The 12395-nt window shown below is 46.3% G+C and overlaps 1 protein-coding gene across 1 annotated transcript in view; it reads left to right on the plus strand.

The window, feature by feature from the left end:
- Sgpp2 (sphingosine-1-phosphate phosphatase 2) overlaps positions 1 to 12395 on the plus strand; it is a 60432-nt gene that overhangs the window by 31256 nt on the left and 16781 nt on the right. The window contains exon 3 of the mRNA XM_032901434.1: positions 2499 to 2588. Within this exon, the coding sequence (XP_032757325.1) occupies positions 2499 to 2588 (90 nt within the window). The remainder of the gene's footprint in view (positions 1 to 2498; positions 2589 to 12395) is intronic.

Consider the following 12395-nt stretch of genomic DNA (forward strand, 5'->3'; position numbering starts at 1 on the left):
TGTTTTTGAGGGACATTAAGATTTATGAGGTTAAAACTGAAGGGACTGTGAATCCTGTAGGGGTGTTGAATAGTTTCTTCATAATCTGAGCATCTAGCTCAGTACCCAAATCGGATATATATGCCTTTGAGTGGGGGTGGGCCCCAGACTGAAGAGCACAGTGTGGGCTGCCTGACATTGTCCTCTCCCTGAGGAAGTGTTTATCGGAGCTATTGCCTAGACAGACGGGAACCTCTACTCTCTGGGCTTGCAACAGACACAGAAGGTTTACAATCCTTGTAAGTGACCCTCCAGGGCAAAGACGATCCCACCAAATCCCTGTGCCAGACTCTCTGGCCTGGGGCAGAGGAGTCGGGAACCCCCAATTATCTTCCGAGGATGACTCTGCCCCTGGTTAGGGACCAGCTCTTTTATTTGAGAACGATATAAATGACAGGAGATTAATAATGTTGAAAACAGGAGAATTCCATTTAATATTTACTTAGATAATAATTATAGTAAGACATTTTCAAAATTACGTGATTGCTGCAAGGAAAATTCTTTTTTTCCCCTGCTATTTGAGACACATCACCTTGACTTGGTGTTTAATTTCATAAACGTTACCCACTAGCTATTGGAAGGTTCAGATTTCGTCGAACCTGGTGTCCTTATACAGTTAAGTGGAAGCAGTGGGTCCCTCCTGCTCTTTACTCCAGACATCTGCATCTGCTCCACTCGTCAGGTAGACGCTTCCGTCAGCCAGCATGGTTGGAAGAGGTCAGGACTGGATCAGATCTCAGGTCCACCTCTACAGTAGTCTTCAGCCACATAGACATAGATCCACGTTCTCGCTGGGACAAGGACGTTCATAAGGAATGTATCCAACCAGCGGTGACCACTGTGCTGTAACTTGTTGAAATGCCTTGTCAGGGCCCAAAGTATGAGGTCCCCAGGACTGTCTTGAGTTCATGCTGACTTTCGAGCTAGGTTTCACCCATACTCCACTGCCCAGCAGGACACAGTGGGCCCCTGGTGCCCAGTCAAGCACACAGAGCATCATCAATACCCAGAGAGACCTGTGCTGTCATTTAGGGGGAAACAAATCATTAAGGACAGAGCATCACAGTGGTAGGAGTGTGTTGCAATGGAAGGTTTTCAGATCCTGGTGGATGGCAGGCATAGGACAGACTTGTCTTTAAAGGTATGCCTGAGGGACCTCGGTCCACTGGGGGGGGGCACCTCCTAATGTTTACATCACCAAAGTTTGCAGCAAATGACTAGGAGTACCAGTCACCTGTTGGGGCATTTTATGTTAAAACCAAAATACATTCTTACTTCTCAAATCAATCGAATCAAATGCCCTTCTAATGCCCTGTGAGGAGAGGCTGGCTGTAGGAAGAGAGAAAGCACTCACTTTAAAATATTCCTGCTCCCACTGTTTCCACAAGGGCAATCATCCGTTCATTCTGACATGGCTCCTGGGTCGCCGCCTCCCCTAGAAATCCAAACACTCCCTTAAAGCTATCCAATTACGATGTCCTTTATGGCTGGTACAGTGTGGTAATATCGCTAACACCTGAGCCAAAGTATGATTTCTTTCCTATTCAGCCTTTCCTGATGAATCCACACAGCTATTGGGTTTAATTACCCACAACCAGCTCTAAATGTGGATCTGCTAATTTAACTGTGCATCAGAGCTAATATCTGACTGTGGGAGTGTACTCACTTTAAATCTCTTCTGTTGAAAAGCTGAGGCTAGGGGGACAAAAGATCTTTAAAGAGAAACTACCAGCTATGGCCACATAAACTTGTAACCCCAGCACTCTGGAGACTGAGATAGGATGATCACACATTTAAGGAAAGCCTGGGCTACATAGTAAGATTTTTCTTTTTTAAGAGAATATTTTCAACCAAGTGTTACTGGACTCAGTGTTACCTGGGAAAGAACAGAAGAATAATGGCCTCTGGTTCTGACTGAGCCCCTGACTGTGTGTCTTTGTGTGTCTCTCGCTGGCTTGTGGGGAGCACACGTGATGATTGGCAGGAAAGCATCCCGTGTTAAAGTCACTGTGGCCGTGACTTACTGTCATGGTCAAAGGCATCCTCACTTATAAAACAGCACTGATTACAGACCCAGAACTGTATTTTAGGCATCTTCTCTTACCTGTCCTCATTTTTAAAATGTTTTCAGATGATTAGATTGCTGGCTTGAATAGGGAATGTAAGACTCAGCCTGGCAATTGTTTAGAATGAACCCCATTCCTAACTGTGATATCAAATCAGTCTGACCAGTCGGGTGGTGCCAGCCTGGAGCCTTGGCTACTCAAGAGATGGGACGAGAAAATCACGAGTTCAAGCCCACCGCCAGTAACTTAGAGTCTGCGTCATGGTGGAAAAGAATCAAATTAAAGGGGGCTAGTGGTGGAATGCCTACTTAGCTCTAAATTCACACACATGGGGGGCAGTGAAGCAGCATTCATCTGAACATGATCTATTGTCTTTATTTCTCTCCTCTGCAGTACCCTTTCATTTTAGGCCTGATGATGGCTGTGGTGTTCTCTACGCTGGTGAGTCTCAGCAGACTCTACACAGGGATGCACACGGTCCTGGTAAGGCTGGAGGTGGGAGTGCAGGTGGGGGTTGGGGTGGGGTGGGGGCAGGCCTTGTGACTGAAGAGCATTTGGTCTAAGTATCCCTGTGCTCCTTAAGATGCTTACTTAAGCTTGGCTCCTTGGCGTATACCTATAATCCTAGCTGCTCAGGAATCTGGCCAGGGGAATCCCGAGGTCTATGCAACGCAAGAAGACTATCCCAAACCATTAAAGTAAAAAGAGGGCTGGAGACTGCAGTGCCCTGCAGGGTTTGTTAAATGAGACACTAGGAATATAGAAATGACAGACCCTGAAGGCATGGCGGTCACCCCTACAGAAGAGTCAGAAGCAGGTGAGCTCTGCCCACTCTGAGGGAGGGAGCCTGCTTCACTCAGCACATTTATCTGGTAACCCGTGAGGAGGAGGAGGAATCAGTCTCAGTTGGGGTGGGGGGGGTCTCGTAGGGAATAGTTTCACAGGGGTGGGTGTGTGGTTGCTTGGTTTTGTACACATTGTCAACATCAGTGGAAGGCTTTGGTGTTACCATGGGTCTCAGGCATTGGGATCCTGACTCGGCCGTACCAGTGTCAACAACACATGTCCACCCCGTGCTTCACTGACTCCTTACTCAGGATGTCCGTTTCTCCCCACAGAAGTGTCTCAGTAGCAGAGCCCCTGTCTTCCCTGTTCAAGGCTCTTGGTTCAGTTTTTGGCACTACAAAATCAATCAACCAATCATCAATCAATCAGTTATGGAAAGTTTCAGAATGGGTAGGAAGGAAGGGAAAAAAAGTGAGGGAGGAAAGCAAATATTAAGATAAAGCCAGACTTGGCAGGACCCTGTAACCTCAGTATTTGGAAGATGGAGACAGAAGCTTGAGTTAAGCCTTAGGTACATAGTGAGTTCCAGGGCAGCTTGGGGTGCGTGAGGCTCTGTTTGAAAACAAAACAAAACAAACCATCCTGGAGTAATGACAATAAAGTGAAATGCATTGGTTGTCAATGGGACAGCGTATCTTTCTGGAACAACTGACAAGAGAAAACAATTCTCTTGTCTCATGACTTGAGAGAGAACAGTTTCATGGTAGAAGAGGCATGACAGGATTTGTGGAGACAGGAATGTGTGGATTGGACCCAACACCTCACCCCAGTGTCCCAGGAGTCAGAGAGAGGCTGATCAAGGAGCAGGCTCAGACTACAACCTTTATGACTGTCCCTTCAGCAACTCATTTTGGGCAGCCAGACCCCATCTTCTAAGAGGCTCCACAGCTTTGGAAAGTAGTACTATGTGGAACACTGCACTGTGAGGAGACCGAGTGTTCGAACACATGAGCCTGTGAGGAACAGTCCACACTGAAACCATAGACGGAGCTAGACTGACTTCAGAGATTGAAGACTGGCTAAGGGCAGCCAGCACTTGGGGCTTTCTTATCACATTGGGTCACTCCAGACACAGCAAACAGGGCAGAGTTAGCATCCAAGCTCAAGGATGTGAGAGAATTCACATGGGTCCCAAGTAGGTCCTCCCAGACTTGCCATGGAATCCTAGGGTTCCTGTTGTCCTCGGATAGTCAGGTGGGTTGGAATCGTAGCTTCCTTTCTTTTTGTACTTTTCTGGGTTAGAGCTGGTAGGGGACTCAGGCAGCAGCATATGCATTTAGAAGTTTGCCCATCCTCCTACTATGTAAACAGTATGGTAAAAAGGTCCTTGAGTATTCAGGGTCTGATGCAGCATCCAGCCAGGGAGTTGCAAAGCATAGAGCTGGTTGTGGTTTGCCACAGAGGCACCATTTCTCATTCCACCCTGTACAAGAAAGATGTCTTTAAAAAGAAACGGATCTTTGATAGCAGTCTTCATCTCAGCTATGAAGCTGTAAGACATTAGCAAAAGGCTTCGTCAGGGACTCAAGAAGAACTGGGCGGATAGATGGACTTCCCTGAGGACTGAGATCGCATGTAGCAGTGGAAGGATGGGTCATCGTGGGAGAATGAAAACGGGGTGCTGGACGAGAGCAGCTGGAAGCCTCAGAGGTGTAAGACATAAGATTAAGAGCAAATAAGGCTGGGATGAGGCTCAGTTGGGGAAATGCTTGCCTAGCCTGCACAAAGCCTGTGGTTCCATCACCAGAACAGAATAAAACCGAGCACAGTGTCATATAACTGCAGTCCCAGCCCTCAGAAGGTTGAAGCAAAAGGGTCAAAGTTTAAGGCTATCTTCAGCTATCTTTGAGACCATCGTAGGCTACATAAGACAATGAATGCAGCAGATCCCATAGTAAATAAAATATCTAAGCATAAATGAACACATCTGGCATATGCTTACACAGGTATACCTCCCCTAATCCAGGCCCCAGCAGTTCACTGTTTGAGTGAAAGGGGGCCCAGATCTCAGAAGCACCAAAGAGGCCGTTAAGACGGAGTTGTTCTGCCTACCAACGTCTCTTCTCTCCTTGCTTCTCTATCCCAGCACTCGCTGCATCTGCTGGCTTCTGAGATGGAGGGGAGGGGAGCCTAGCATTCTCAATTCGCCACACCACTTCTCCACATGACAAAGAAGTTCTCTGCAGATCCCTTCCTAGACCTCAGTGTGGAGCTCCACAGAACTCTCCTGGGTGTTCCGGCATTTCTTTTATCTGGTGCTACTTTTTAATTTCCATAGGTTTCCATTTTGGAGGAAAAAAAAATCGATCTCAGGTTAAAATTAAAACCAAAGAAAACCCAGGAATGCGGAGCTCCAGACACACAGAGAGAAAACACACAAATCCACTTCAGTGAAACACAGTTACATTTTTTTCTTTCTCTCTCTTTTTTAAGCGGCCTTTGGAGATGGAGAGGCAGATATTTGAGGGAAGATTGATTGGTCCTCTCATTTAGATGCAAGGAATGATTGCAGCCATTCTTTGGGAAGGATGGAGTGAGGGCCCAGGGCAGCTCCTCTCCTTTCCAGTCTTGTTCCACTGTGGGAGCCCACGGGCTTTCTCTTACTCAGTTCTGCCTTGTCGTGCAATCCAACACTGGCTCAGGCCCAGAGTGCATCAGGCTGCAGGACCAGGGCCTGGCTCAGGGCACCATGAGTCACGATATCCTAATAGCAAAGGGAGTGGCTGTTAGCATAGTGGGATGTGGGTAAATTATAGGTTACTGCGGTTCTGTATTCAGCTTGATAATTTCTGATGGCTGTCAGGCTTAGAACAAGATCTAGGGACACCTTGATCTCTAGGAACAAACCCATCTGCTCTCCTGGGTCTTGGAGTCTACTGAAGGAGGCGATGTGTGAGCTAGTGGTAACGGCATGAATGCTGCGATTAGCAAAGGCACAGCTGGCCCAAGCCAACGAAGATAATGTGATTTGTTCCCAGGATACCTCAGAACAATCCCCAAGAGGCAGTAGCCCCACCATCGCTGCCTGTTCAAATCCCCTAGAAATCTTTGTCTTTTTTTTTTATTGTCTGATGGTTTCATACCCATGTATAATACATTTTAGTTTCACCTCTCTTCCCCTCTCTCACTCCCTCCAACTGAACCGTTCTGCCTGAGAAGTCTCCTTCTTACTTTCACGTCTTCTTCATGTGTGGCTCTTTGAATTTAATTCGAACTGTGTGGTGGTTTGAATATGCTTGGCCCAGGGAGTGACACTATTAGGAGGTGTGGCCTTGTTGGAGAAAGTGTGTCACCGTAGGTGTGGGCTCTAAGACCCTTATCCTAGCTGCCTGGAAGCCAATCTTCTTATGTTTGCCTTCGGAATGAGATGTAGAACTCTCAGCTCCTGCTGCACCATTCCTGCCTGGATGCTGCCATGCTCCTGCCTTGATGATTATAGATGAACCCCTGAACCTGTAAGCCAGCCCCGATTAAATTTCATGATGTGAGTTGCATTGGTCATGGTGTCTGTTCACAGCAGTAAAACCCTCAATAAGGCAAACTGCTTCTCCAGGGTGGAAGGCTATTTATTGGAGCACTGGACAACTTACCAGTGGCCACCCAACTGAAGAAAATGACTCCTGTTCCATTAACATCCAGTCATCCCTCAGGAGGTGTGGGACCATGTGGATCCTCCCATGGATATCTTGAAAATACCTCTGGACATAGCTGTGTACCCACAGCTGTAGCAGCATTAGTCACACTAGCAAAAGAAAAAACTTGGAAACAACCTGTGTCTGCTGTTAAATGAAGAGATAAACAAAACAGAGTGCACGCCTACAGTACAGCGTTATTCAGCCTTAAATAAGCAGGGCATTGTGACTCGTGCTGTAACGTCGGCCTAAGGTATCATGTTAAGCGAAATAAACCAGTAGCAGACAAATATTGTGGGATTCCACTCAACTGAAGAATTTTTGGGTAGTCATTTTAAGTGACAGAAAGTCAAATATAGTTGTTGCCAGGACTGAGGGTAGGGGGAGGGCATAGGAATTATTCCTGGAGTAGAGAAGGTGGATTTGCTCTTAGAGAGTTCTGGAGATGCATGCTAGGGGTGCGCAGAGATGTGTTGTACCTGGCACCATTTTCAATTGGTTAAGATAGTGAAATGTATATGATGTTTGCAGGAAAATTAAATTAAAAGTTTTACTCGGGGGCTGGGAGGATAGTTTGATGGGTAAAAATATTTGTCACAAAAAGGATGACCTGAGAAACCCTAGAGCCTGGGTAAAGCCTGCTGTAGCAATCCCAGAATCCTATGGGGACATTGAGGAGAGTCCCTGGAAGCCCACAGGCCAGGTAGCCTAGTGTAGGTACCCCAAAACCAAGACACTGTCTCAAACAAGGTAGAAGGCCAGAACTGATACCTGGGTTGTCCTCTGACCTGCAGGCGTGTACCATGCACACATAGGTGCACCCTCACACACACACACACACACACACACACACACACACACACACGTTGTGCTCATGTGCAAGTGATTGTTAGGGGCTTGGGTCCTGATCTATGCTAGCAGATCCCTGATTGATTTCAATCCAGAGTCGAGAGGCATTGACTGAATCAAGATGATCCTATCAGGTGTGGGGACACACATGCGCACACACATACACACACACATACACACCATACACATGGATGCACACACACACACACAAACACACATGCATGTACACCACACGCATGCACATATACACTCGCCACATACACACACATATACACACCACACACATATGCACCACAGACACAGGCACATGCACACATACCACACACATACAAACACACATACACACAGCACACACACACACACACACACACACACGCACGCATGCACGCACACATACACATACACACACACCATACACACACATGCACACCACATACCTGGGTGCAAACACACACACACACACACACACACAAGCATGTACACCACACACATATGCACATATACACTCACCACACTCACACATATAACACACACACACACACACACACACACACACACACACACACACACACACACACCCCTAAACAGCATCGGTTGTAAGGTGGAAGGAGGTGGAAACAACTGTGATTCTGTGGGAACATGAATGTGTTCTTGAGGTGACTCCTGCTTTATATTAGTGGTCCTTGGTACAGAGAGGAGAATGACTTCTTTTGCTGGACCTCCTTCTCATCAGGTGTGAACATCTTGCTGTCCAGGCCAAGGTTTTGTTGACAAGCCCCAGTTAGATTCCTGGGCAGCCCCACATAAAGCATGGAGAGCCAGCTGCAAGCCTGCTTAGCGATTGCACCATCCTTGCCAAAACAGCTCTACCCCTGTCTCAGAGAAGAGCCTTCCTATAACCAACGAAGGCAGGACGCTAGCCCTTCCCTCCCACACCTCTGACATCCAAGTAGTCACCATGGTGAGTCAACCCTGACCCTTACATTTGTCCTCGCCCCACTGACAGGATTTTATTTCTAATTACCTGTTCCACGCACAAAGAAATTGCTCTCTGATGCAGGGTGTGCAGGATGACACAACCCCATCTGGGTTGGGCAGCTATAAGATGCCTTTAGGGACCTTAGGCATCCCTTATGGAGATGTCAGCACTGTTATACCAAACATGGAAATAAAACACAGGGTCACCACTGCCGTCCTTGGCTGGCTGATGGCACCGTACCAGGGCCATCCTACCTCTAAGTTCACCAGTCAAGAGAGGACAACACATCAAGGTTCCTTCCTGCCTCGGGCAGTTCACATTGAGTCTTACATTTCCCATTTGCTACGGCAATGCACCGATGTTCAGACTCATTTTTCTCCCTTGGTGTTTAATTTCATGTTCTCTTGGTTTGGAGAATAAATCACTTATAGCAATATGGAGGCCAAGGAGGAAGGAATGGAAGGAGAAGGAGAAGAGAGACGTTGGGTAGAGTAGTTCATACACAACAACTTCACTCAGCTGAACATCAAGGACCAGAAGTACTGTCTGTGAAGAAGGTAGCTGTCTTTACAATGTCACTCTTGGTGTGTCCTATCTCTTAAAGGCTCTGGGATCAAAACTTGGACATATGTAGGTGAGATTTGGGTTGGACCCGATGCTCCTTTAGCTGTGGGATGGGGTCCAAATGCAAAAGATGAGATCCTGGGGGCCACAAAGGAGTGCTCAGGACAGAGACCAGCATGAACCCAGGGAGGTCAAGCAACATCTGATCACCATCTGCCCGGTCAGGGACGCCACTAACAGGTACCTCTTCAACCCAGTTTAAACCTAAAGAAAATGCATTGACTTCTGTAGCCACAGAAAAAGGAGGCTCTGGTAGCCACTGGGAGAGAGGCCTGACATCCGGGCCCTTTGGAAGTGCCTGTGTCTTCCCTGCCAGCTCATCTCTGCTTGTTTCTCTCTGTGTTGCTTCATGCTGTCTGACTATTCTTTACCCTGAAGTCAGAGCCTGGGAACTCTAGGCTTAGATTGCTTCACTTCCCCTCCTTAAAGGACGCCTGTGATGAGAGTTTCAGGAAGCATCTTATTGAACCGTGACTCTCTCTGCTGCGTCACCAGGCTAAGGGCCATCTGTGATTAGGACAGCTGGCTTAGGAGCCAGCCTGTGTAGGCAGGGCTAGCTCTTGGCAGTAGGGTCAGGGTTAGAGCCGTCATACCTAAGCAGGGGTGGGTCTCCCAAGTCAAGAACCCTTTGCTTAGAAGAAAAGGGCAAAGTCCAGTGTGGCATTTTCCTGCTCTGTCAGAGGCTCAGAAAATAAACACAGTGCAATGTCTGTGCCTGTGCAGAAGGCAGGGCAGACTGTATTATCTGTGATAACCCAAGTGACATAACTGCACAGGGCCACTGAGCGATGAAGCAGCATCCAAGTGTTTTAACATCAAAGCCAGCCTGGCACTGTTGTTGGAGAACCAGCAAGCATGAGAACTGTGGACCAATGGTGGACAGTTCCTTATTTTGACTTAACCTAGCTGAAATGCTGCTGTTTTAAATTGTCCTCAAGTTGTTTGATCTGCGGGGCAATTATGTAGATATTAGGTTTTATTTGCTTACTTCTCCCTACCCCATCCCCAAGAAACGTTTTAGTTTTGGTTGGAGTTGGAGGATGTTGAAAAGGATTGTCAAATATTAAATTATCTGCAGACCATAGGAGCTATGTTCTGGTCGACAGTATTCCGGGTGTGCTTTTCAAGTTGCTTGAAACCACTTATAAAAAGAGGAAGAACTTACTTTAAAGTACCTCACTTAATCCTAGGAAAGACCCAATTACAGTGTGAATCAGTTCCCACCAAGCCCAACTCTCTGTTATACCATTAGATACGTCTGTTTGTGAGATGAAAAAGGACTTTGGTTGCATTTCTGAGTCTCTGTGGGTAGGTCTGTTGTCTCTCCTTACCTGAGGGACAGATATTTTTATCCTTTTGTAAAAATAGAGAATTATTTTTGGCTTCAAAAGTTATAAGTGTTCATGGTACTTCAATCTCTGTGGTTTATGAAGTTTTGGGTTATTCGGGGTTTTTCTTCTGTTAAGACAGAAAAAAAAATTCTGTAACCAGGAGACATCCAGCCAGTCATTGTTGGGGATGATGAGAAGGTAAACTGAAGGCATTTTATGCTTCTGCATCAGAGAAACAAAAGTTAGGGTTTAGCACAATTTCCAGCAAGAGCCGCCCGTGGTGTGTAACCCTAACAACAAACAGACAAACTAATTTTTTTTAATGTTCCTTTTTCTTTTCTTTTCTTTTCTTTTTTTTATTAACTTGAATATTTCTTATATACATTTCGAGTGTTATTCCCTTTCCCGGTTTCCGAGCAAACATCCCCCTCCCCTCCCCTTCTTTATGGGTGTTCCTCCCCATCCTCCCCGCTTGCCACCCTCCCCCAACAATCTAGTTCACTGGGGGTTCAGTCTTAGCAGGACCCAGGGCTTCCCCTTCCACTGGTGCTCTTACTAGGATATTCATTGCTACCTATGAGGTCAGAGTCCAGGGTCAGTCCATGTATAGTCTTTAGGTAGTGGCTTAGTCCCTGGAAGCTCTGGTTGCTTGGCATTGTTGTACATATGGGGTCTCGAGCCCTTCAAGCTCTTCCAGTTCTTTCTCTGATTCCTTCAACGGGGGTCCTATTCTCAATTCAGTGGTTTGCTGCTGGCATACACCTCTATGTTTGCTGTATTCTGGCTGTGTCTCTCGGGAGAGATCTACATCCGGCTCCTGCCGGCCTGCACTTCTTTGCTTCATCCATCTTGTCTAATTGGATGGCTGTATATACATGGGCCACATGTGGGGCAGGCTCTGAATAGGTGTTCCTTCTGTGTCTGTTTTAATCTTTGCCTCTCTATTCCCTGCCAAGGGTATTCTTGTTCCCCTTTTAAAGAAGGAGTGAAGCATTCACATCTTGATCATCCGTCTTGAGTTTCATTTGTTCCAGGCATCTAGGGTAATTCAAGCATTTGGGCTAATAGCCACTTATCAATGAGTGCATACCATGTCTGTTTTTCTGTGATTGGGTTACCTCACTCAGCATGACATTTTCCAGTTCACCATTTGCCTTTTAATTTCATAAAGTCATTGTTTTTGATAGCTGAGTAATATTCCATTGTGTAGATGTACCCACATTTTCTGTATCCATTCCTCTGTTGAAGGGCATCTGGGTTCTTTCCAGCTTCTGGCTATTATAAATAAGGCTGCTATGAACATAGTGGAGCACGTGTTTTTTTTTTTTTTTTTTTTTTATATGTTGGGGCATCTTTTGGGTGTATGCCCAAGAGAGGTATAGCTGGATCCTCAGGCAGTTCAATGTTCAATTTTCTGAGGAACCTCCAGACTGATTTCCAGAATGGTTGTACCAGTCTGCAACCCCACCAACAATGGAGGAGTGTTCCTCTTTCTCCGCATCCTCGCCAGCATTTGCTGTCACCTGAGTTTTTGATCTTAGCCATTCTCACTGGTGTGAGGTGAAATCTCAGGGTTGTTTTGATTTGCATTTCCCTGATGACTAAAGATGTTGAACATTTCTTTAGGTGTTTCTCAGCCATTCGGCATTCCTCAGCTGTGAATTCTTTGTTTAGCTCTGAACCCCATTTTTAATAGGGTTATTTGTCTCCCCTGCGGTCTAACTTCTTGAGTTCTTTGTATATTTTGGATATAAGGCCTCTATCTGTTGTAGGATTGGTAAAGATCTTTTTCCCAATCTGTTGGTTGCCGTTTTGTCCTAACCACAGTGTCCTTTGCCTTACAGAAGCTTTGCAGTTTTATGTGATCCCATTTGTCGATTCTTGATCTTAGAGCATAAGCCATTGGTGTTTTGTTCAGGAAATTTTTTCCAGTGCCCATGTGTTCCTTTTTCAATACTGTTCCCAAAACCACAACTGTGGCACAACTTTCTGTTCAGTACATGTGGGGCCAGCAGCCTCCTGGAAGTTC

The sequence above is a fragment of the Rattus rattus genome, chromosome 4 (assembly GCF_011064425.1).
Source record: "Rattus rattus isolate New Zealand chromosome 4, Rrattus_CSIRO_v1, whole genome shotgun sequence".
In the NCBI taxonomy this organism is placed as follows: Eukaryota; Metazoa; Chordata; class Mammalia; order Rodentia; family Muridae; genus Rattus; species Rattus rattus.